Below are 24,716 nucleotides of genomic sequence, written 5' to 3' on the forward strand. Positions count from 1 at the left end.
GCGAGCCCGACTATTTCTAGTCGATATCTCTCGACCTCCCGCACAAGCTCAGGCTCCTTCCCCCCCAGCGAGGTGACATTCCACGTCCCTAGAGCCAGCCTAAGCATCCGGGGATTGGGCCGCTGAGGTCTCCACCTTCGTCCGCCACCTAATCCTCTTTGCACCGGTCCCTCACGGTTCCCCCTGCAGGTGGTAGGCCCACTGGGGGATGGCCTCGCGTCTCTCGTTCGGGCTTGGCCTGGCCGGGTCCCGCGAGGAGCAACCCGACCACCAGGCGTTCTCCGACGAGTCCCGACCCCAGGCCTGGCTCCAGGGTGGGACCCCGGCTCCGCTGTACCGGGCGACGTCATGTGCCTCGATATTTTGTTCTTCATGAGGGGTTCTTGAACCATTCTTTGTCTGACCCATCACCTAGAGCCTGTTTGCCATGGGAGACCCTACCAGGGGCATTTAGGCCCCAGACAATATAGCCTCTAGGATCATTTGAGCACTCAAACTTCTCCACCACGTTAAGGTGACGGTTCAAGGAGGGGCTGTTTTTGTATGCATCATTATAATTATATCACCTTCCCCAAGGGTTCTGTTGTCTACAGCAACTAATTTAGGCCACTGATTAAACAGATCATACTGTCGTTAGGTTGTAATGGTCGGGTTAACATTGCTTTGATGGTACTTCATTTAGCTCAATTCTTAGTCTCTTGCAGTGTTTTATAGTTACCTGTGACCATGTCATTATGGTTCTTTGAATCCAGATACCAAAAAACAGTGAGATTCTCAAAATGGGATATGATATGCATTTACTTAAACATATCACTGTGGAACGCTAACATTTTGTTATGTTGTGCCACAGTTGACCAGCAGTATGGATGTTTAATGTTTAACACAACATCATAGGTTCTGATAAGCATCCTGATAAATACATAAAACAATTCAATAAATGCCCTTTTATTCTTGCTGTTCTGTCTATCGTGTATTTCAGCTTGTAGAGCTTTAAAGTCACCTGGAAAGGTACTGTTCATCTGTGAAATATTTTGCTCTTAAAACATTTCTAAGGTCTTTTATGGCATTCAAGCCCATCCATTTTAATAACCACTGATGGAGAGATGAGTAAAATTTTAAATTAACTCCTCGCGTCTTACAGTTTTTTGTTTTTTTTAAGTATTACATCTTTTCATTATGTCTTACCCTTAAAATTTTATTAAAATGTGCAAGAGCTCTAAGTAGGATTTAATTAAGCAAACCAGCTTGGGAACTAAACTGATGCCGTCAACAACAAGTGACTCTCAGAAATCGGTACAATAAAGAAAACCCTGTGTAAGAATTTCAAAATGATAAGCACAATAATGGGGAAACGTCTAGAGCAATGTGGCCAAAATATATATAGTAACTAGAAAAATGTGCATTTCCTATGAAAATGCATTGTGAATGCTGTAAGCTGAATTTTTTAGCTGAAAGCTGGCAGAAACAAGCTGAAATTGACTAAAGATACAATTTTGACTAAAGATGAAATTTTATGAATTAGAAGAAAACAGAAATGCTAAACTCTTGTTGAAAGCTGGCAGAATGTGGCTAAGGTTGACAGCAGAATATCAGCTGAAAAACCTTCAAAGCAAAGAAACAGTTAAGAAAAACTGTCATCTGATCTGTTTAAGCAAAAAGACTATTACCTGAAAAACAGTGTAATAAGGTGATGTTACCTCAAAACTACTTGTTGAAATAGTTGTTCAATTGCAAAAACTGACAAAAACTTTAATAAAGCAGGAAAGAGCTGCCCATAGATGAGCTGAAAAGGAATATACTGAAGCAAAAATATAGACTAAGAAGTTGAATTCAGTACTAAAATATATAAAAAAGTGGCAGAAAATTCAGAAAAGACTGAACTAACAACAAATACCTGAAGAAACACAAAAACAAACAGGTAATGTCCTAAAAAAGGCAATGTGTTCATCAGCTAAGAGAGAAGAGGGGATAAAGAGAAGCTAAAATGCTAACATTAGCAAATAGGCTATCACTAGCATGAAGGCTGATATTAATTTACCCCATCTACTATCCAAAAAGCAATGTATAAGCTGAAATGAGCTAAAATGCTAATGCTTACTACAGCCTATATTCAAAAGTCTATGAAATTGCCCTTTAAAATTATTCACTCTTGTTCAGGTGTTGGAACAGCAGTAGAAGCTGTTTAAGTAGCTGACATCAAATGATCGCTGTTTTTATGCTCCCCTGGGACCTATGAAGATGGTCTTATCATCATAAGTCACAGAGTAGTGGTTTCGTTCTGGTTCTCACAGAGTTTCTGATTGGGGTTTTGTTCCTGATTATGATAGAGGGTTCTTCCTAGATCTGATGAAGATTTGTACCTGGTTCTGATAGAGTTACGACCTGTTTCTAATGGATGCTTGTACATGGTTCTGGTTTAGATTTGTTCAAGGTTCTTATGGAGATTTTTGCCAGGTTCTAGTGGAGTTGGGACCTGGTTTTGATTAAAGTTTCTTCCTGGTTCTGATAGAGTTTGGACTTAGATCTGATAGACATTTATATCTGATTCTGATAAAAATATTTAGAAGGTTCTTGAACAGATTTTTTTTTCTGGTTCTGATGGAGCTTTTTGCCAGGTTCTGATGGAGTTTGAACCTGGTTCTGATGGAAATATATATCTGGTTCTGGTGGAAGTCTGTATCTGGTTCTGATGGATATTTCTCCTTAGCTCTGATAGAGTTTGGACCTGGTTCTGATACAGGTTTGTACCTGGTTCTGATGGAGGTTTTTTCCTGGTACTGATGGAGCTTTTTGCCAGGTTCTGCCAAAAAATGCCAAAAAATGTTTGGACCATAGGTATCAGCAGGGAACGGTGAACAATCCTGGAGATTTTTGTGTTTCTACATAAATCCGTGTAGGAGATATGACAATGTAGAAAAGTGGATAATTTTGACATTTTTCAATTTTAAGCGATTTTGGGAAGGACAGATTTGGTACTCCTAAACAAACCTTTTTTATGACAAAACGATAAAAGGTATCAAAACAATTCCTTCACTGTGAGCGTCAGCAAGGTCTGAAGATTAATCTCCAGAAGGCTCATGTCTCTACCTCAAACAGTTTACGAGAGGCGGCGATTCAAAAACATGTGACTTTAAGGATATTTTGCTCAGATTTTTTCTGAAATTCCTATAGATTTCCTATACAGGGTGTATTGACTTTGCGTTGCTTCGGGGCGTGTTGCTGGAAAACTATGTGTCCCACATCAATGAAGGTGATATTTTCTTAATTGCGAAAGAGCATCCTACGTTTTGATGTATAATTTGTATAGGTAGATTGAAAATTGTGCAAGTGAAGAGAGTTTGTTCGTTCTTTTTCAGGTTATTCAAAAACCTAGAGCATACACTCTAGCGACACGAACATTCCGTCATAGGATTACATTATAAAACTGAAAATCTGAAAAAATGTTTAAAAGGTTTGAAACCAAATTGTAGAAAAACTGTAAAAGATATCACAAAGTTGAATTAAACAATAATAGCAGAAGGCTGTGAAAGTATTTTAAAAGTTGAATGGTGTTTCTAGCTGAAAGTATGCAGAAGTAGTTAAATGGCAAAAACAGTCAAGTTTTAGCAGAATATTTGTGGTTTCCCATTCATTTCAATGGGAGCAAAAAAACCATAAAAAGCTGAATATTTTAAAAAGTATAAAAGGTATAAATACCAAGAGATATAGCCGGAATGTCCTGAAAGGGCTGAATATTGTGAAATTTGAACGGTTGAAATAGCACAAAGTATGCAGGAGGAGTAGCGAATCAAAAAGTGTACGGAAGCAACCAGAATAATAAGAAGAAGAAGACGGAATAATAAAGAATAAAGAGAAACAGGATCTACAGCATTCATACAATTATTAGGGAACAGAGAACATTCAATGAAGGACATAGGTTTAAAGAGCATATTCTAGAGTTATTTACAATATACAATATGTTTGTTTTACCTAAAATATTAGGATTAGTAAAATATAACATACCCTTTCAAGCAAAGAAAGAGTTGCTTTTAGTGCTCCCTCTGGTCGTCCAAATGGAAAACAGTATCTAATAAAAGAATTAGGTTTTTTTTTCAAAATCCTCAACATACTCAGTGTTGGCAAAGTCTTGACAAGTAGTTTTTGTTTGTGATTTCTACCTGAAATGTGTTATCTGGTTCTCCAGAAGGACTCGAAGTCTCTCTTTGATTTCTTCAAAACGCTCCTTTTCCTCCACAGTCACTGTGCCGATCCCATCAGGTCTGAAAGACAATTACAAATAAATGCTTTGTAGTCTTTCTGGCCAGTGATTCGGTGCTTCGACATGAGCTGAGCACAGAGTACCAAAAAGCCTTAAACCTAACATATTACATACAGTATATATGGAAGCATAAACAAAATGACAGTGGAGGCTTAAATTAAAAATGCAGTTCATGTACCATTTGTCATAATGTTGGTTTTACTGACTCTGTGTGGACACAATTACGGAGACTGAACAGCAGTTTAACAGTTTATTTGGTATATGTACAAAACAAGGTAGAATACAGACTGGAGTTGCCGGAGGGATATGGATTGGCACTGAGGAGAAAAGGAGAGAGGTCATTGTTGTTTGGTGGAAGTTATGGAGAGTAGTGCAGGATAACGTTGAGGTGGCTTACTGTTGGTGGTGGAGGATGGCTTGTTAGAGGTGGTAAATCTACCCCATAGAGGCTGAGGTTGGCAGAAGGAGTAGCACAGACATTCACATTGCTGACATTCTCTCTTTATGATCCTTAAGCAGCAGTGCTTCAGCTGAGCACACGGTTTTGGAGGGTGGACAGGCAGGTGAGCAATGGTTTGGTGTTTCCACAAGGTGATCTCAGAGCTGCAGGACTGGAGGTAGGAAAGTAAAGAGGCTCACGGATCAAATCGAGGGAGTCTTTTCCAGAACCCGCCGGGGCATGGATACAGAAAACAGGGTCTTCTTTCAGACAGTGCCAATGTGTTAGGAACACCTCAGATCCAGAAAAAAGGTGGATCCTAAGAATTTGAAGTGATCCATGGTAGACATTGTGTTCTTGAGGACTGTAAGAGGGGGGAGTGTGGGGGTAATTTCAGATGGAGATTTTTAGGGTGGGGGCTGTAGGCTGTTGTGAGGTGTGGGTGAATGGGTGGGATGTGCAGAAGAAGCTGTTGAGGTCATCAGCCAGACAGGGGGTCATCAGTTTGAATTGGGGCCCTGCAGTTGATGCACATATATATATTTTTTTATATAGTGCTTTATACTACCCTGCGATGGATTGGCAACCTGTCCAGGGTGTACCCCACCTCTCGCCCGTAGACCGCTGGAGATAGGCACCAGCTCCCCCATGACCCACTATGGAATAAGCAGATAGAAGATGAATGAATGAATGAATAGTGCTTTATATACAAAAGTAAATCAGAGAAATTTGGCTTATTTGAGAACTTGGATTCATGAATATAGAATTTGTAGGTAGCCTTTTATTAACATAAAAGTGAGAATTGAGTTTATTTTCAATATTTGTGTAACTGAGCAAGACACTGCTCCAGCATAAGGGAAAACGTGATCAGTAACAAAACATTAAAGTTTGCTCCAAAGATGTTCGGTAAACTAGCAATACCAAAATAAATTAACTATTGTTTACCTATCGGCTTCACAAAAAGTACAATTTACATTAATAAAGTCACTGAAGGTAGTGATTAGTTGGATAGAACCTATGACGCATTTTCAGGTAATCATTTATCACTTTTATTCTTAAATGTGTGTGAAGTAATTGTATTAGATTTTGCATGATACTTTTAGAACTTAGATCATTTATGCTGTACTTTAACTCACCAATGTGTCTTAGTTCTGCCTTCCCCCTGCATACGCTAGCCAGCCTTTTCTTGTAATTTATTTACAAGAAAGGCTGGATAATTCCTGTAATTTATGGAGTTTTTAGAAGTGGCAAAAAGTTGAATTTAGATTTTCCAGGTGATGTGTAGATATTTTTGTATTCTGTTTGGGTCATATTTTTCAGTCCGTTCAAATTTCTCTATCCTTTCTTACGTTCTTTTGAACATGTGGTGTTCCCCCTTCACAAGAAGGTTGACCGGAGGGTGTGTTCCAACTATAGAGGGATCACACTCCTCAGCCTCCCTGGTAAAGCCTATGCCAGGGTATTGGAGAAGAGAGTCAAGCCAATAGTCGAACCTCGGCTTCTCGAGGAGCAGGGTTTACATCTCGGCTGTGGAACACTCTACCAGCTCTACACCCTCTGCAGGGTACTTGAAGGTTCATGGGAGTTTGCCTAAGGGGTCCACATGTGTTTTGTGGACCTGGAGATGGCATTCGACTGTGTCCCTGGCAGTACCCTGTGGTGGGTGCTCCAGGAGCACGGAGTCGGGGGCCCTTTATTAGGTGCCATCCGATCTTTGTACAAGTGGAGCAGAGTTTGGTCTGTATTGCCGGCACTAAGTTGCACCTGTTCCCAGTGCATGTTGGACTTCAACAGGGCTGCCCTTTGTCACCGGTCCTGTTCATAACTTTTATGGGCAGGATTTCTAGGCGCAGCCAAGGGCCAGAGAGGGTCTGGTTTGAAGACCAGTGGATTTTGTCTCTTTTTTTTGCAGATGACATGTCCTGCTGGCCCCCTCTACTCAAGACCTACAGCATGCAGTGGGGCGGTATGCAGTCGAGTGTAAACGGCTGGGATGAAGTTCAGCTCCTCCAAGTCTGAGGAAAAGGGGTTCAACCAGAAAAGTTGGCTTGCCCTCTTCAGGTTGAAGGGGAGTTCCTGCCTCAAGTGGAGGAGTTCAAGTATCTTGGGGTCTTGTTCACGAGTGAGGGGAGAATGGAGCAGGAGATAGACAGAGGAAACGGTGCGGCTGCCACAGTAATGGGGACGCTGTGCCGGTCCGTTGTGATGAAGAGAGAGATGAGCCAAAAAGCGAAGTTCTCAATTTACCGGTCAGTCTACGTTCCTACCCTCACCTCCAGCCATGAACTTTGGGTCATGACCGAAAGAACAAGATCCCAGATACAAGCGGCTGAAATGAGCTACCTCCATAGGGTGGCACTCCATTAGAAATAGGGTGAGGAACTCGGCCATCCAGGAAGGGCTCAAAGTAGAGCTGTTGCTTCTCCACATCGAGAGGAGCCAGTTGAGGTGGCCCGGGCATCTATATTGGATGCCTCCTAGATACCTCCCTCAGGTGGTGTTCTAGGCACATCCCACCAGGAGTAGGGCCAGCCGACAACCCAGAACCTGCTGGAGGGACTATGTCTCTCGGCTGGCCTGGAAAAGCTTTGGGCTACCCCCGGAGGAGCTGGAGGAGGTGTCTGGGGAGAGGGAAGTCTGGGTGTCTCTACTGAGTCTGCTGCCCCCGCGACCCGGTTCCGGATAAAGCAGAAGATGACAAGTACGAGTACAAGTACATCTGGATGATACAGAGGAGAAATGGGAGAAGGTCATGTAGTCTGATGGGACTAACATTTATTTTTTAGAAAAAATCAGCTAAGCACTGCAATGCAGATGGTCTCTCCTGCTGGCCACTACCTAAAGCGAGTGACAAAGGAACAGCAGTGAGTTCAGTAGCAGTACACTATCAGAGCATTTAGAGAGTGCTTCACTGAATGCAACTAAAGCTGTAAGGGACACACGCATGAACAAAAGACTTTTCAAGAGTTTACAAACATGTAATGGAAGGCTGGCCTAATGTCACAGATGAGAGCTTAAGGGTTTATCACAAATGGAAAAAATGAGCTTTTAACTGAGAAAGGTTGTGTTTTGTGAGAGACCAGAGTAATTGTACCCTCAAAAATGAAAAAAGCTGTGTTGAAAGAAATTTACTCTGGTCACCAGGCAACAGTGAAATCCAAGACCTTGGCTTGTAAATACATCTGGGGACCTAATTATTAGGCCCCCAATTTTTCTGCAGAGCATGTGAAAGTTGTCAGCTCGAGCAGATGATGCCACAGCAGGTGGTTCCTTAACAGCATGTTCATAGTTGTGGTTGATTCACACACAAAATGGTTGGAGATATTTCGCATGTCACAAATAACATTACAAGCTACAATGACAAGGCTAAAGAGATTGTTTGCTTCCTATGGACCTCCTGAACAAATAGTCACGGACAATGCCACAACTTTCACTTCTGAAAAACACAAAATGCCATTTTGCACACAACAAATGCATCTGGAAACCCTGCAACAACTGCTTGGCAGAGAGCAGGGTCCCCACACCATGGTTAACATTAAGTTCAAGAACTTTCCAGGAACCAATTTCATCAAATCAAAGACCAAGTGTGGCAGCATTTACCTACTGCTGCTCAATCAATAAATTATTTTAATACAATACAAATTCAATACAAAAACTGAATGGCACAGATGTTGTTGGATACATGGATATGTCTAGTGATGGCGAGATGAGGCTTTATAGAAGCCTTGAAGCTCTTCAGCAAGTGTGTTGCAAATGGTTCATTTCTTGAAGCCTCATATATGCTTCAAATGCTCACTATGGCCATCTAGTGGTGAATAAATAAATATTCGACAGGAAAAATTTGTCAAGTCTACATGTCTAATTGTATGAAATTTTGGACTTGAAAAGAAGGATATCTTGCCAAAATCAAACCCCATTTTGGGGCATTAGCTACGCAAATGAAGCTTCAAACATCACGTCTCTCCATTTTGACACTAGCTTCAAGAGGGGTCTTACATCACTGTTTTATTGAATTGTAGGTAATATAATGCAGCATGTTCAGAATATCTGTTTCACTTCAGCTAGTTTTAGACTCAAACACTTCTGTTTAAAGTGGCATGGCATAAGTGGCACAATATTAATATCAGGATTTAAACTTAGGCTCAGAGATACATTTAAACTATTCTCACAGTTAATATTCTTTAAGTCTTTGTTACCTTAACAAGTACAGGTGACACAGAATTGGCATAAACCCTGTTGTTTCATTCAGCAACCCAAACCATATCATGATATTACACATAACAGGCATCTGTTAGGATGCCACTAGGCCAAAAACAATATAGTAATTTACAAAACAAAATAAATAAATAAAATTCTGAATATAAAAAATAACATTTAAAGTAAACGATACATTATTGCAGATCGGTCAACAGCTGATCACAGAAGGCTAGTTCAGTCTGCAGTTTTTTGTTTTTTTTAAGGGATGGTTAGTATGATTTAACTAGTGCTATTATGATATTTGTCAACTATACAACATCCTGACGCAATGTACAGTCACGTTCAACCACTGATCCATCACTTGTACAGACCAAAGTAGGTTAACTGTAGGCTAATAATTTCTGAGACAACATAAGCAGCTAAAGAATGCCAACAACCAAATAGCTCCAAACACACATTGGGACTTCATTCATTCACATTAGCAACTCATATGCAAATTTTAGGTAGTGAACTAATGAATGAAATGAATCAATGAAATGAATGACTTTCCAGCTTTCAATTTCAAAAGCACCTTTTTGTGACAAACTGTGGCATGGCTGGACAATGTAGCTTCGCCCATGCTCTCGACTTTGATCGATTTGCAGCAGGCTCTGCACCTAGCTGAATGTTTGTTTTTTGGAACCTCTGACAACCACTCAGCATAGCTTTCTCTGCTAAGCCATGCATCCTGAAACTCCATGCCTCTGATTCAACATGACTGGCAATTCATCAATTCACCCATGAGAAAATTGCATGCACCAATGCATGTGCTGTTACGCACACAACTACGTTGACTACGTACAGCAAACACAAGAATGCAGTGCAGAACAAACAAAAACAATGATACGTTGACAGTGGTCGTTACCATTTGAAATTTCAAACACCAAAACACATTTAAGGACCTTAATGTCAGGTGTCTTTTTTATGGCTGTTTTCAAAAACTTTCCAGGGCCTTGAACTTTTTTAATTCACTAACTTTCAATGATTTCAGTGACCCGTGGGAACCCTGAGAGAGATCTTTTCAGACATTTAAAGTAGGCATGAAAAGTTTGCCAAACAACCCTGCATCACTGAGAACAAACTACCGGTGTTTGTTACAGTATCGTACCACATCCAACTGCACTACGGGTCAGTCTCCGACGGATTTGTTCCAGCACAGACACATCCTTACCAGACTAGATTTCATCAGGCACTTAAGAGTCTGTGCGTGCTATGTCAACAAAAAGTTCTACATGATCACATAGCTGTGAACCATTCCTTTGCTGTGGATGATGCGTTTTATCTTCGCAACACAGGGGTAGGAGTTCATAAGTGGATACCTGGACAGGTTGTAAGACAAATGGGCCCAGTGTCTTATAGTCAAAGAGCGGAATTTGGCCACTGTGCACCGGCGACATGGAAATCAGCTATGTGCCCAAACTGTAGCTAAACCAGATAGTGTTAACCCTGAAACACAAAACACAAGAACAATATGATCTAAAAGTCACACCTTAGCAAAAAGCTTTGGACTCTGCAACCACTGGTGACCCCAGATCCTTCACCTGATGTGAGGTGCTCCACACGGCTTTGCAAAAACACCAGAGATATCTTGAATAACACTTTGCTAGTTATGTTCTGATATCACTCATATTTGTGTTAATGGTTACCTATGAGTTGAGGATGTTGAGATGAGCAACAACTTTTGAACTGCTAAGGTAAAATTGTATATTTTAGGTTATTACCTATTTTATAAAAAATACTGAAATGAGTAACCTATGTTGACGTTAGTTAAATACAAATGAAAATGGTATTCTCACCTAGAAAGGGGATGATGTGGTGTATAAACACCCATGATGTATCTGAGTTGGTACAGTGTATTTACTCTGACGCAGTTGCGCATGTGCCAGCTCCCTTGGCTGTAACCATTTAAATGGCGCAGCAAAGATTACTAAAAAAAACCCGTCCAAGCTTCCTCATTATTAATACACTACATTAACTAATAGGAAAATTCAACTGCAGAAAACACCCTCCAACCCAAATAGGTCAGCACTAAGACGGTTTTAGGCTAAATATTGCAGAACTAAACAATACTGTGTATCTCCAAATTTTAGATTTAGGGTTTAGCTACTCTTTAAGCAAAACCAGAAAACCAGAAAGCTGTGTTGACTGCTGTCACTCATGTCTTAAATGTAAAACAGGGACAAGAGTAAAAACTTAAATCCAATGTTCTGTTATATATTATATGGAGAACTTTGATACCATGTAGCATATCTAAAAAGTCAATATTCAGCTGGACAAAAGTCAAATGCTGACAGCAGGCCACAGAGCAACCAAGTTCATCATAGTGAGCCAGCACCTCAAGGCTAAATAGTTGAATGGACATAAACAGACATATAGATAATATTCACCTAGTGTTCATTATCTGTAAATGCAGACAAACTAGGTGACAGAAGCCTGGTGGAAGGACATAAAGAGGGAGCTGATGTTGTGGGACACTTACAGACAAACCTCTCTGACTTTTGATCTATGCGCTCAAACAGCCCTCGTATATTTTTGCTACATTTTGTCTGGAGAAGGTTGATAGTGGCACAACAGCTTTAATGTGTGAGTGCATCCCTGCAGATTAGACTACAGGTGCATTGTGCAACATAGTTAACAGGGAACGTTATCTAAAGCCAGAAAACTCCTGTGTGACATTAGAAAATTACGTCTTTTGGTTACTTACGTAAAGACTGAATATTTATTCCTAAGTTCAGTTTTCCTGCCTGGGAAATCCTACCAAGCAGAGATATATTTAACTTCTCATGTAAACTTTGAGCTAGTAGGAGCTACACCAGGTCAGCTAAATCATGGGAAATGGGATAGGAATTTACAAAAATAATTACTTGTATAATACATTATTGTGATCATTATTTGATCTTGTCTTTCTCCAGGACAAAGCTATTAAAGGAGCTACGGTTGTTACAAACCAAATGTATTCTGTTTTCATCGCAAATACTGTAGTGCTGGCTAAGAGCTCATGTGTTAAGCTATGTTTCTTAAATGACGCAACTGAAGGAGCTACTGCTACTATTAACTATGTGTTCTTTTTCCATAACTTAGAAAGTAGCTCTAGTCCAGTGTGTCTGTGATTATTGTGTGCCTGCTTATGACATTTGCTACATAGGGTGAAAATATCCTGGACATAGCCTACATCAACATTAGCTTTCAATTACTTTAGGTAACCTCACCTTGATTTCACAGATCCCCTATAGCAGTGTTAAACCCTGCACATAGGCATCTGCTAATTAGAGACATACCCTGAGTAAGGCAGTTGAGGGTTTGGTGTAACTGAGCCATGAATGCATTTCAGGCCTGTCAATCACTACATGTGTATGAAAGTGTACCCAGGAACTCTAACACAAAAATGTCCAGAGAATGCCAGCTTCATCGAGAACACCACCACTCTATGTAAATGGAAAACCCTCCAAAGAGGTATGTGGAATGCTGAGAGCATGGGATGCAGCAGAGTTCTACAAAGAATTTTAGACATATTTTGACACCAACATTCCACAGAATGTTGCATGAAACCAAGGGAAATCGCAGACTTCCACCAAATATAAATTCTGCCAACATTAGTCTCCTGTTAAAACCAGGCAAAGACCCTGTATTTCCTAGCTATCGTCCCACATCCTTCCAATTAATTTTTCTTTACACAACTCCCTCAATATACAAATGCACTCAGGGAATATTACATATTTGGGTATCAATATTTCTCTTAGATTGCCAGATTTAACAAAACTTTAAAAATAATGCTTTTTAAAAAACTGGAAGATGATCTTGCGAGATGGAAATATCTTCCCACAACAGTCATGGGAAGGGTTGCTCCAGTAAAAATTATGGTCTTGCCAAGAATTCATTACTTATTCTCAATGATCCCAAACAAATCGTCATCTGACTGGTTTAGATCTCTGGACTCCTCCATCACTAAATTGTTTTGGAAAGATAAACCTCCACTTATTAGCTTAAAAATGCTACAGAAGACCAAAGATGAAGGACTAGATCTCCCTAACTAAGTCTACAATAAATTTCAAAATGGTTAAAACATAGTGCCCTAGACGAAACCTGGCTAGACATATTACAGACACTTTACAATGATATTAAGATTTCAAATTTAAATCTAAGCAGCATTTATGCTTTAAACCATCAATGTCAGCTCCTCTCTGACAGCATGGTGGGAGTTTCTAAAAATGACAGTCTTCATCGGGGGTCGTGTTAACCAAATATTTTCCATTTTTGACCATTTTATCCGAAGGTCATCTTACAAAAAAATAATATATGAAACTTCCCAGATTGGAGGTGTAAAGAATTTAATACCTAGAACATATATTTGAAGGAATTCACTTCATCCCATTTGACAAATTAATTGTACAATATGGCATTGAGAAGAATGCATTTTTAGAATATAGATCTATAATAAAAAAAGACATTTAGGCTGGGTTATAAACGCAATCAAGTGAAATTACAGTCTAAAATACACAGGACACTGTCTAAAATAGATGAATCAACAGCCCTACCTATTATGAAATGGGAGTCAACATTAATCAAATCTTCTGGTCTCAGGTATGTTTAGGAACTATTAAAATGACTAGTAACCCCACTTTACAATTAATACAATACAAAATCCTTCACAAAGTCCACTGTACAGGTCAACAGATGTTCAGGATGGGTTTTGCACCATCTAGTACATGCTTACAGTGCAGAGGCAATATACCTCAGAATTACATCCACACACTATAGTTATGTACACCTGTTAAGAGGTTTGTGAAGACAAACCACATTGTATGTAATATTTCACCTTCCCCCTCAGTTTCCCTATTGGGCAACTAAGATGATGTCACCATGGAGACAAATTCAGTTCACATGGTTTTCACTGCCTAATATATCGCAAAAAAAACTATCCTCGTGAACTGGAAAAATACAAATATACATAGTATTAACCAGTATAGAGTCCTCTTGTTGGATTACATTAGTCTTGAAAAAGCCGCTGCCTCCACATCAGATCAATCTCTCTTGGCTCCGCTGATCGCCAACATCTTCCGCACCCCTCAAAGTCAATCTTGGTGTCTAAGTTTTGTTCGGTTCTCAGGGCTTGATGCCTGTCTCTAGCCTTGGGTTCCTTGGGGCTCAGGGGTGCTGCGCCATTCACCCTGGGGTAGATGTCCTGGTGCTTACCTCCCTTGGTGCCTATTTGGGTCAGCTGTGGAGATGGCTCCCCAGGAGAACAGTTTGTCCCCCAGTCCTTCCCTTCTCATCACCAGTGACCTCCCCCATCCCACTACAACTCATGTAGGACCTTGTGGTGCGGGTGCATCATTGAGGTGCGGGGAGGGTTTTCCATCTTTGCGGTCCCATGGCAGCCTGGGTCCCAATTTTATTTTACAACTTAGACACTCACACTTATAACATTTTCAGGACATGCACATGTAGGGACTTGGTGGTGGGCATATTATTAGTCTCACCTTTGGAGCCTGCCCCCAACCCTAGATGTTGTTACATTTAGACATTAAGGTTTTAGGGGGTGAGGGGTGTTGGTGCTGGCTGCTGTTCTGCAGGAGGGTAGATGTGCCAGATGCCCTCTTTCCCCACTCATTTTAAAGGCACAGTACAACAACACACATCAACACCATATTTGACCAGGAGGAGGAAGGCTTGGGTCTTTCCACACCCACGTTCACTGTTTACCATCTGGGGTTGGAGGAGCGGGCCTTTCGGTCAGGGTCTGGGCTGGGGTTGAGTCGGCTCTGGGGAGTCAATTGTTGCTGGGGCTGGCGTTTAGGTTGTCTTTGGATTGTTTCGGAGTTTTTTGCTGGCTGGCTGGCTGGCTGGTAGGGAAACCAGTCTGCTTTTGATGACAGAATCATGGTGAGGGAAATTGTGTTTATAATGAATAGAAAGTCTGGTCAAACTTGAAGGGAGGGTTAATGGAGCTAAATACAGCCCTCTTTATGCATGATCCTAAACATGCATGGGGGGGGGGGACTAAATGGAAAGATCTCAATCAGGAAACTAACTGAAAAAGGTTTTACAAGAAGTAATGAACTAAGGGAATACACCTATCAATGAGCACAAAGAAGAGCTGATATGACAAAACTCAAAAGGCAACAATAAAACAGAATATGGCAAAACCTTTAGAACATAACCAAGAAAAATGCTTAAGAAGATGAACACAAATGAAAACCAAAACCTAACACCTCTGGATTGTGACACTGTTATGGCACTTATGTTTAGTTTTTCTTTTATTTTATTTGTTTATTGGATAGGGACAAGTATATACATTTTACATGACATGTGCTATAGCATTTGAAGCCATGGCTAATTTGAAAAGCTCCCCTAGAAGGGCCTATACACAACAATAAGAGCACACAATTAAGACACACCTAACAAAACGCATATAAACATTTTAGAATAAATTAGTTATGATTACATGACTGGCTTCTTTTTAAAACACATTTAAGTTCAGATCTGAAATGTCCCCAGTCTGAATCCAGTTTGAGTTCAGGACTCAATGACTGTCCGAAAGATGTTTCTCTCAGAGACACTTGACTCCTCTCAAGGCTGATGGAAAATTAAGAGTCAGCCTAACCCAAATAATTATTGTTTTTCTGAATCTGGCTCCCCTGCACGGCCTTGATGGCTGGCTATCTTCAACCTCTCCTGGAAGTTATGTAAACATGACGCTCTGCTCCCTCTGCCCCCTCCCTTCCCTGAGGACATCTGTGGACCTGCTCAGAACTTTGTGGCCGGTTGATGAACATTCCAACATACCATCAAGGACAATGGCCTCTGGGACCGTACTTCATGGACTTATTTGCACACACTCACTTGCACACACACACATGCTCAAGATAAACATATGCACCCCCTCATACCACCTTCACCGTTCCCGGCATCATGATGTTTTGTAAACTTGTTGCTTCTTTGTGCTGAGGTTTTTGCAATCTCAAACTGTATCCTGCTAAGGATAAAGTGTGAAATATGACTTTTTTCCCTCTACTTACCTAATGTGGCCTCTTTTCTTATCTAGCAAGGGCAGCAAAGCCTCGGTGACCCGTCCCCCCCTTGTCTTGTGTCATGATGTATGTTTGGATGGGTTGTACTGGAATTCTAATTTTCCCTCGGGGATCAATAAAGTATCTTTGAATTGAATGGAGCCCACTGCTCTAAGTGGATCTACAAGCTCACTGAGAACAGGAAGGGGTCGCTTGTGCAAACATTTAAACATAAATTTTTAATTACAAAACTTTATAAAATTTTCAAAACTTAGTACATTAACTTCTGCAGATCATTGCAGTGGTGTTATCGAGCAGATTTTATATCTAGAACATTTAAAGCGCTGCTGTAACTCACTCTTAGTGGTTTGATTGTTGTGGCTGTTTCCTGGGACCACAAGGTTAAAAAATAACTCAGTTGAGAGGAAAACATTAGCAGCAGGAAATGGCAAACAGTCTCTGATCATTCTAAAACTATATAAATTAGCTTTTTTAAATTTTCCATCCATTTTTGATATGTCTTTCAAATGTGGTGTGTCCAATATTAGAAATATTTGACCTCCTCAACCTGTTTTGATTTTTAAATGCAATTCCTCGGCAGGATGAATCCCGGAAGAAAAGCAAACTGACGCTGTTTCACTGGCATTATTAGAAAGACACGGGCCCTTATTCACAAAGTTCTCTCAGAGAGCCAAGAAGTCTTAGCTTAAAAGTGATTCAGCCCGCTGCTGGGAGCAACTCTGAGTGAGGAGACAACAGAAATTCTTAGCTTACTGAGGATGCTGTAAAATGTTCAGGTAAAATCGGTGATAAAGGTTTCATAGGAAATAAGCTAATTATAAGTTCATATAAATTACAGTGAAACAAGATTTAAAAACAGAATTGACGATCAATCAGAATGTTAAGTTAGAGACATCAATAACGTGTGTATTGAAATGGATTCCTTGAAAGTAGCAGGAAGTTATTTTATTTTTAAATAGAACTAGAAAAATTGCTGTTTCTGTGAAACAGCACGTGAGAATGCACGAATGAACGAAGCAGAAGATGCTAAAAAACGTTTGAAAAAGTAATAAGCGATAATTAGCTGAAGAACATATGAAATAGAAGGAGGCAGAAAGAAAAGAAAGAGGATTAAAAATAAGCAGAAAATTTGAATGCTGAATGAAGGAAGCAGAACATGCCAAAGCAATTTGAAAAAGTAAATATTTGCAAAAATGACCAACAATTAGCTGAAGAACACATGAAACAGAAAGAGGCAGAAAGGTGAAAAAGAAGCTAAAAATATAAACTGAATGAACGAAGCAGAAGATGCCAATAAGTATGACATAGTAAAAATGATCAACATTCCGTTAAAGAACACAAGAAATAGAACAAGCCAGAAAGAAGAGAAAAGCAGAAAAGAAAGAGAAGAGAAAGAAACAGAAAGGATAGAAAGAGAAACAGGAAAAAGGGGGGAAAGAGGCAAAACGAATAGAAAGAGGAAGAAACGAGAAAAGAGAGACATGAAAAGGGAGGGACAGAAGCAGAGGGATAGAAAGAGAGAAGCTAAAATGCTAACATTAACATATCGGCCATCACTACAATGAAGGCTGACATTTATTTACCCCTTCTAGTATACAAAAAGCGGTGTAAAAGCTGAAATTAGCTAAAATGCTAAGGCTAAATAAATGTTAATGTATTGAGACTAGCATGTTGGCTAATATTAACTCAGTCCATCTATAATGCTTAGTACAGCCGATATGCAAAAGTCTATGAAATTGCCCTTTAAAATTATTCGTTCTTGTTCAGGTATTTGAACATCAGTAGAAGCTGTTTAAGCATCTGGCATCAAGTGGGCGCTGTTTTGTTGCTCCCCTGGGACCTATGAAGATGGTCTTACCATCATAAGTCACAGATTAGTGCTTTCTTACTGGTTCTGATTAATTTAGACCTGGTTCTGATAGAGTGTTCCTAACCGGTTCTGACGGATATTTCTACCAGGTCCTGATGGGGCGTTCCTCTTGGTTCTGATGGAGTTTGGACTTGGTTCTGATAGAAGGTTCCTCCTGGTTCTGAAGGAGATTTGGACCTGGTTCTGGTAGAGTTTTCTTCCTGGTTCTGATAGTTTTTATGGAGTTATGATAGACTTTGGACCTGGTTCAGGTGGAGGTTTGTACATGGTTCTGATGAAGATTGTAACCAGGTTCTGATGGAGATTTGTATCTGGTTCTGATAGAGTTTGGCTCTGATTCAAATGGAGATTTGTTCCAGGTTCTGATGGATTTTGGACGTGGTTCTGGTAATTTTCTTCCTGGTTCTGATGGAGTTTGAACCTGGTTCTGATGGAACTGGTTCTGATGGAGATTTGTACCAGGTTCTGATTGAGAGTTCATCCTGGTTCTGATGAAGTTCTGGTCTGGTTCTGAAGGAGATTTGTTCCATTTTCTGATTAATTTTGGACCTGGTTCTGATAGAGGTTTCTTCCTCGTTCTGATTGAGTTTGGACCTGGTGCTGAAGGGGACTCCTCCTGGAAGGGAGATTTGTTCCAGGTTTTGATGGATGTTGGACCTGGTTCTGGTGGAGGGTCCCTATCTGGATTTGATGCAGTTTGGATCCGGTTCTGATGGAGATTTGTTCCAGGTTCTGATGGACATTGGATTTGGTTCTGATAAGAGGTTTCTTCCTGGTTCCGAAAGAGTTTGGACCTGGTTCTGGTGTAAGACTCCTAACTGGTTCTGATGGAGATTTCCTTTTGGTTCTGATGGAGTTTGGTTCTGGTTCTGATAGAGATTTGTTCCAGGTTCTGATGTGCTAACAGCCTATATGCCTATATGTCAGAACCCAAACTCCATCAGAACCAGACCCAAACTCCATCAGAACCAGGAGGAATTTTCTATTAGGACCAGTTAGTCACCCACTATCAGAACCAGGTCCAAACTCAATCTGAACCAGAAAGAAACCTCTATCAGAACCAGTTCAAAAACCCAGCACAACCTGGAGAAAATCTCTATCAGAACCGGACCCAAATTCCATCAGAACCAAGAGGAAATTTCCATCAGAACCAGCCCCAAACTCCATCATAACCAGGAGGAATTCTCCATCAGGACCAGTTAGTCACCCACTATTAGAACCAGGTCCAAACTCAATCAGAACCAGGAGGAACCTTCTATCAGAACCAGGTCCAAACTCCTTCAGAACCTGGCAAAAAGCTCCATCAGTACAAGGAAAGAAAAACATCAGAACCAGATCCAAACTCCATCAAAACCAGGAGGAATTCTCCATCAGGACCAGTTAGTCACCCACTATTAGAACCAGGTCCAAACTCAGTCAGATCCCGAAAGAAACCTCTATCAGAACCAGTTCCAAGAAGCTTCAGAACCTGGAACAAATCTCCACCGGAACTGGACCCAAACTCCATCAGAATCAGTTAGGGACCCTCCACCAGAAGCAGGTCCAAATTACCTTCAGAACTAGGAGGAACCTTCTATCTGAACCAGGTCAAAGTCTATCAGAACCAGGTCAAACCTATAAGAACCAGGAAGACCACTTTGCCAGAGCCAGGTCCAAATCTCCTTCAGAATCAGGAAGTCCCTTCTATCAGAACCATGGTCCAACATTCCTCAGAACCAGACCCAAACTCAATCAGAACCAGGAGGAATTCTTCATCAGAACCAGTTAGGAACACTCCATCAGAACCAGACCCAAACTCCAGCAGAACCAGGAACAAATCTCCATCAGAACCGGACACAAACTCCATCAGGACCAGTTAGTCACCCACTATCAGAACCAGGTCCAAACTCAATCAGAACCAGGAGGAACCTTCTATCAGAACCAGGTCCGAACTCCTTCAGAACCTGGCAAAAAGCTCCATCAGTACAAGGAAAGAAAAACATCAGAACCAGATCAAAACTCCATCAAAACCAGGAGGAATTCTCCATCAGGACCAGTTAGTCACCCACTATCAGAACCAGGTCCAAACTCAGTCAGAACCAGAAAGAAACCTCTATCAGAACCAGTTCCAAGAAGCATCAGAACCTGGAATATATCTCCACCAGAACCATACCCGAACTACATCAGAACCAGGAGGAATTCTCCATCAGGACCAGTTATTCACCCACTACCAGAACCAGGTCCAAACTCAGTCAGAACCAGAAAGAAACCTCTATCAGAACCAGTTCCAAGAAGCATCAGAACCTGGAACAAATCTCCACCGGAACTGGACCCAAACTCCATCAGAACCAGGAAAAAATCTACATCAGGAACAGTTAGGAACCCACCATCAGAACCAGACCCACACTCCATCAGAACCAGGAACAAATCTCCATCAAAACCAGACCCAAACTCCATCAGAGCCAGGAGGAATTCTCCATCAGGACCAGTTAGGCACCCACTATCAGAACCAGATCCAAACTCAATCAGAACCAGAAAGAAACCTCTGTCAGAACCAGTTCAAAAATCCATCAGAACCTGGAGAAAATCTCCATCAGAACTGGACCGAAACTCCATCAGAACCAGTTAGGAACCCTCCACCAGAACCAGGTCCATATCACCTTCAGAACCAGGAGGAACCTTCTATCAGAACCAGGTCCAAACTCCATCAGAACCAGGAACAAATCTCCATCAAAACCAGACCCAAACTCCATCAGAGCCAGGAGGAATTCTCCATCAGGACCAGTTAGGCACCCACTATCAGAACCAGATCCAAACTCAATCAGAACCAGAAAGAAACCTCTATCAGAACCAGTTCAAAAATCCATCAGAACCTGGAGAAAATCTCCATCAGAACTGGACCGAAACTCCATCAGAACCAGTTAGGAACCCTCCACCAGAACCAGGTCCATATCACCTTCAGAACCAGGAGGAACCTTCTATCAGAACCAGGTCCAAACTCTATCAGAGCTAAGGAGAATCATCCATCAGAACAAGACACAAACTCCATCAGGACCAGTTAGGAACCCTCCATCAGAACCAGACCCAAACTCCATCAGAACCAGGAGGAATTCTGTATCAGGACCAGTTAGTCACCCACTATCAGGACCAGGTCCAAACTCAATCAGAACCAGGAGGAACCTTCTATCAGAACCAGGTCCAAACTCCTTCAGAACCTGGCAAAAAGCTCCATCAGTACAAGGAAAGAAAAACTCCATCAGAACCAGATCCAAATTCCATCAAAACCAGGAGGAATTCTCCATCAGGACCAGTTAGTCACCCACTATCAGAACCAGGTCCAAACTCAGTCAGAACCAGAAAGAAACCTCTATCAGAACCAGTTCCAAGAAGCATCAGAACCTGGAATAACTCTCCACAAGAACTGGACCCAAACTCCATCAGAACCAGTTAGGGACCCTCCACCAGAACCAAGTCCAAACTCAATCAGAACCAGGAGGAAACATCTATCAGAACCAGGTCCAAACTCCTTCAGAACCTGGCAAAAAGCTCCATCAGTACAACGAAAGAAAAACTCCATCAGAACCAGGAACAAATCTCCATCAAAACCAGACCCAAACTCCATCAGAACCAGGAGGAATTCTCCATCAGGACCAGTTATTCACCCACTATCAGAACCAGGTCCAAACTCAGTCAGAACCAGAAAGAAACCTCTATCAAAACCATTTCCAAGAAGCATCAGAACCTGGAACAACTCTCCACCAGAACTGGACCCAAACTCCACCAGAACCAGGAGGAATTCTCCATCAGGACCAGTTATTCACCCACTATCAGAACCAGGTCCAAACTCAGTCAGAACCAGAAAGAAACCTCTATCAGAACCAGTTCCAAGAAGCTTCAGAACCTGGAACAAATCTCCAACAGAACTGGACCCAAACTCCATCAGAACCAGTTAGGGACCCTCCACCACAACCAAGTCCAAATCACCTTCAGAACCAGGAGGAACCTTCTATCAGAACCAGGTCCAAACTCATTCAGAACCTGGCAAAAAGCTCCATCAGTACTAGGAAAAACCAGGTCCAAACTCTATCAGAGCTAAGGAGAAACATCCATCAGAACCAGATACAGACTTCCACCAGAACCAGATACATATTTCCATCAGAACCAGATCCAAACTCCATCAGAACCAGAAATAAACCTCTTTAAGAACCAGGTTCAAACTCCATCAGAACCTGGCAAAAAGCGCCATCAGAACCAGAAAACAAAATCTGTTTAAGAACCTTTTAAATATTTTTATCAGAATCAGGTATAAACCTCTATCAGATCAAGGTCCAAACTCTATCAGAACCAGGATGAAACTTTAATCAAAACCAGGTCCCAACTCCACTAGAACCTGGCAAAAATCTCCATAAGAACCTTGAACAAATCTAAACCAGAACCATGTACAAGCATCCATTAGAAACAGGTCGTAACTCTATCAGAACCAGGTACAAATCTTCATCAGATCTAGGAAGAACCCTCTATCATAATCAGGAACAAAACCCCAATCAGAAACTCTGTGAGAACCAGAATGAAATCACTACTCTGTGACTTATGATGATAAGACCATCTTCATAGGTCCCAGGGGAGCATAAAAACAGCGATCATTTGATGTCAGCTACTTAAACAGCCTCTACTGCTGTTCCAACACCTGAACAAGAGTGAATAATTTTAAAGGGCAATTTCATAGACTTTTGAATATAGGCTGTAGTAAGCATTAGCATTTTAGCTCATTTCAGCGTATACATTGCTTTTTGCATAGTACATGGGGTAAATTAATATCAGCCTTCATGCTAGTGATAGCCTATTTGCTAATGTTAGCATTTTAGCTTCTCTTTATCCTCTCTTCTCTCTTAGCTGATGAACACATTGCCTTTTTTAGGACATTACCTGTTTGTTTTTGTGTTTCTTCAGGTATTTGTTGTTAGTTCAATCTTTTCCGAATTTTCTGCCACTTTAAAAAAAATATATTTTAGTACTGAATTCAACTTCTTAGTCTATCTTTTTGCTTCAGTCTATGCCTTTTCAGCTCATCTATGAGCAGCTCTTTCCTGCTTTATTAAAGTTTTTGTCTGTTTTTGCATTTCAACAACTATTTCAACAAGTAGTTTAGAGGTAACATCACCTTGTTATGCTGTTTTTCAGGTAATAGTCTTCCTGCTTAAACAGATCAGATGACAGTTTTTCTTAACTGTTTCTTTGCTTTGAAGGTTTTTCAGCTGATATTCTGCTGTCAACCTTAGCCACTTTCTGCCAGCTTTCAACAAGAGTTTAGCATTTCTATTTTCTTCTAATTTATAAAATTTCAGCAGATTATCTTTAGTCAATTTCAGTTTGTTTCTGCCAGCTTTCAGCTAAAAAATTCAGCTTACAGTATTCACACTGCATTTTCTAGTTATCAGTGAGAATGCATACATGCTAGAAACACCATTCAACTTTTAAAATGTTCACAAGACATTAAGCTATCTTCAAATGATTTAGCTTTTTGATATCTTTTACAGTTCTTCTACAATCGCAATTCAAATTTTAGGCAAGATTTTTGACGTTTTTGATTTTATAATGTAATCCTATGGCAGAATTTGTCAGTTGGTAGAGTGTATGCTCTAGGTTTTTGAATAACCTGAGAAAGAACAAACAAACTCTCCTCACTCGCTCAATTCTCACTCTACTGGCACAAATTATGTATCAAAATGTAGGATGCTCTTTCGCGGTTCAGAAAATGTCACCCTCATTGATGTGGGACTAACAGATTTCACGCAACACGCCCGGGAGCAACGCAAAGTCAACTCACCCTCAATGGAAAACTTATAGGAATTTCAGAAAAAATCAGAGCAAAAAATCCTTAAACTCACTTGTTTTCGAATCGCTGCCTCTCATAAACCGTTCAAGTTAGAGACATGAGATTTGCACCAATTAATCTTCAGACCTTGCTGGCACTCACAGTGAAGGAATTATTTTGATACCTTTTATTGTCTTGTCATGAATAAAGTTTGTTTAGGAGTACCAAATCTGTCCTTCCCAAAATCGCTTAGAATAAGCGAAGGACCACGTCATCTGTAAAAAGAGACTAAATCCATTGGTGCCCAAACCAGACCCCCTGCGCCTAGAAATCCTGTCCATAAAAGTTATGAACAGGACCGGTGACAAAGGGCAGCCCTGCCGGAGTCCAACATGCACCGGGAATAGGTCCGACTTAGTGCCGGAAATGCGGACCAAACTCCTGCTCCACTTGTACAGAGACCGGATGGCACCTAATAAAGGGCCCCAATTCCATACTCCTGGAGAACCCCCCACAGGGCACCATGAGGGACACAGTCGAATGCCATCCCCAGGTCCACAAAACACATGTGGACTAGTTAGGCAAACTCCCATGAACCCTCGAATACCCTGTAGAGGTTATGGAGCTGGTCCAGTGTTCCACGGCCGGGATGAAAACCACACTGCTCCTCCTGAAGCCGAGGTGCGACTATTGGCTGGACTCTCTTCTCCAATACCCTGGCGTAGGCCTTACAAGGGAGGCTGAGGAGTGTGATCCCCCTGTAGTTGGAACACACCCTCCGGTCACCCTTCTTATGAAGGGGGACAACCACCCCATAAAGTATTTTTGAATTTAATTGAATTAAAATAATTTAATTCAATTCAATTCAAAAATACTTTATTAATCCCAAAGGGAAATTAAATGTTGTTGTAGCTCATATTATGAAGGTTTCCTCAAAGTGCCGTTGTAGATGCTGATGGCTGTGGGCAGGAAGGATCTCCTGTAGCGCTCCATCTTACAGCAGATCTGAAGAAGCCTCTGACTGAAGACACTCTGTTGTTGTAGGACAGTCTCATGAAGAGGATGCTCAAGGTTCTCCATAATATTCT

The 24,716-nt window shown here is 41.0% G+C and overlaps 1 protein-coding gene across 10 annotated transcripts in view; it reads right to left on the reverse strand.

Annotated features, from left to right (window-relative positions):
- Nucleotides 1-24,716, reverse strand: part of LOC124856115 (calcium-dependent secretion activator 1-like) — a 417,550-nt gene that overhangs the window by 191,584 nt on the left and 201,250 nt on the right. For all 10 annotated transcript variants that reach the window (XM_047346334.1, XM_047346331.1, XM_047346330.1 and 7 more), the window contains 2 exons: nt 4,158-4,259; nt 4,003-4,066 (listed from right to left, as the gene is read on the reverse strand). In XM_047346334.1, coding sequence (XP_047202290.1) covers nt 4,003-4,066; nt 4,158-4,259 — 166 coding nt within the window. The remainder of the gene's footprint in view (nt 1-4,002; nt 4,067-4,157; nt 4,260-24,716) is intronic.

This window comes from Girardinichthys multiradiatus, chromosome 20, assembly GCF_021462225.1.
Source record: "Girardinichthys multiradiatus isolate DD_20200921_A chromosome 20, DD_fGirMul_XY1, whole genome shotgun sequence".
NCBI lineage: Eukaryota > Metazoa > Chordata > Actinopteri > Cyprinodontiformes > Goodeidae > Girardinichthys > Girardinichthys multiradiatus.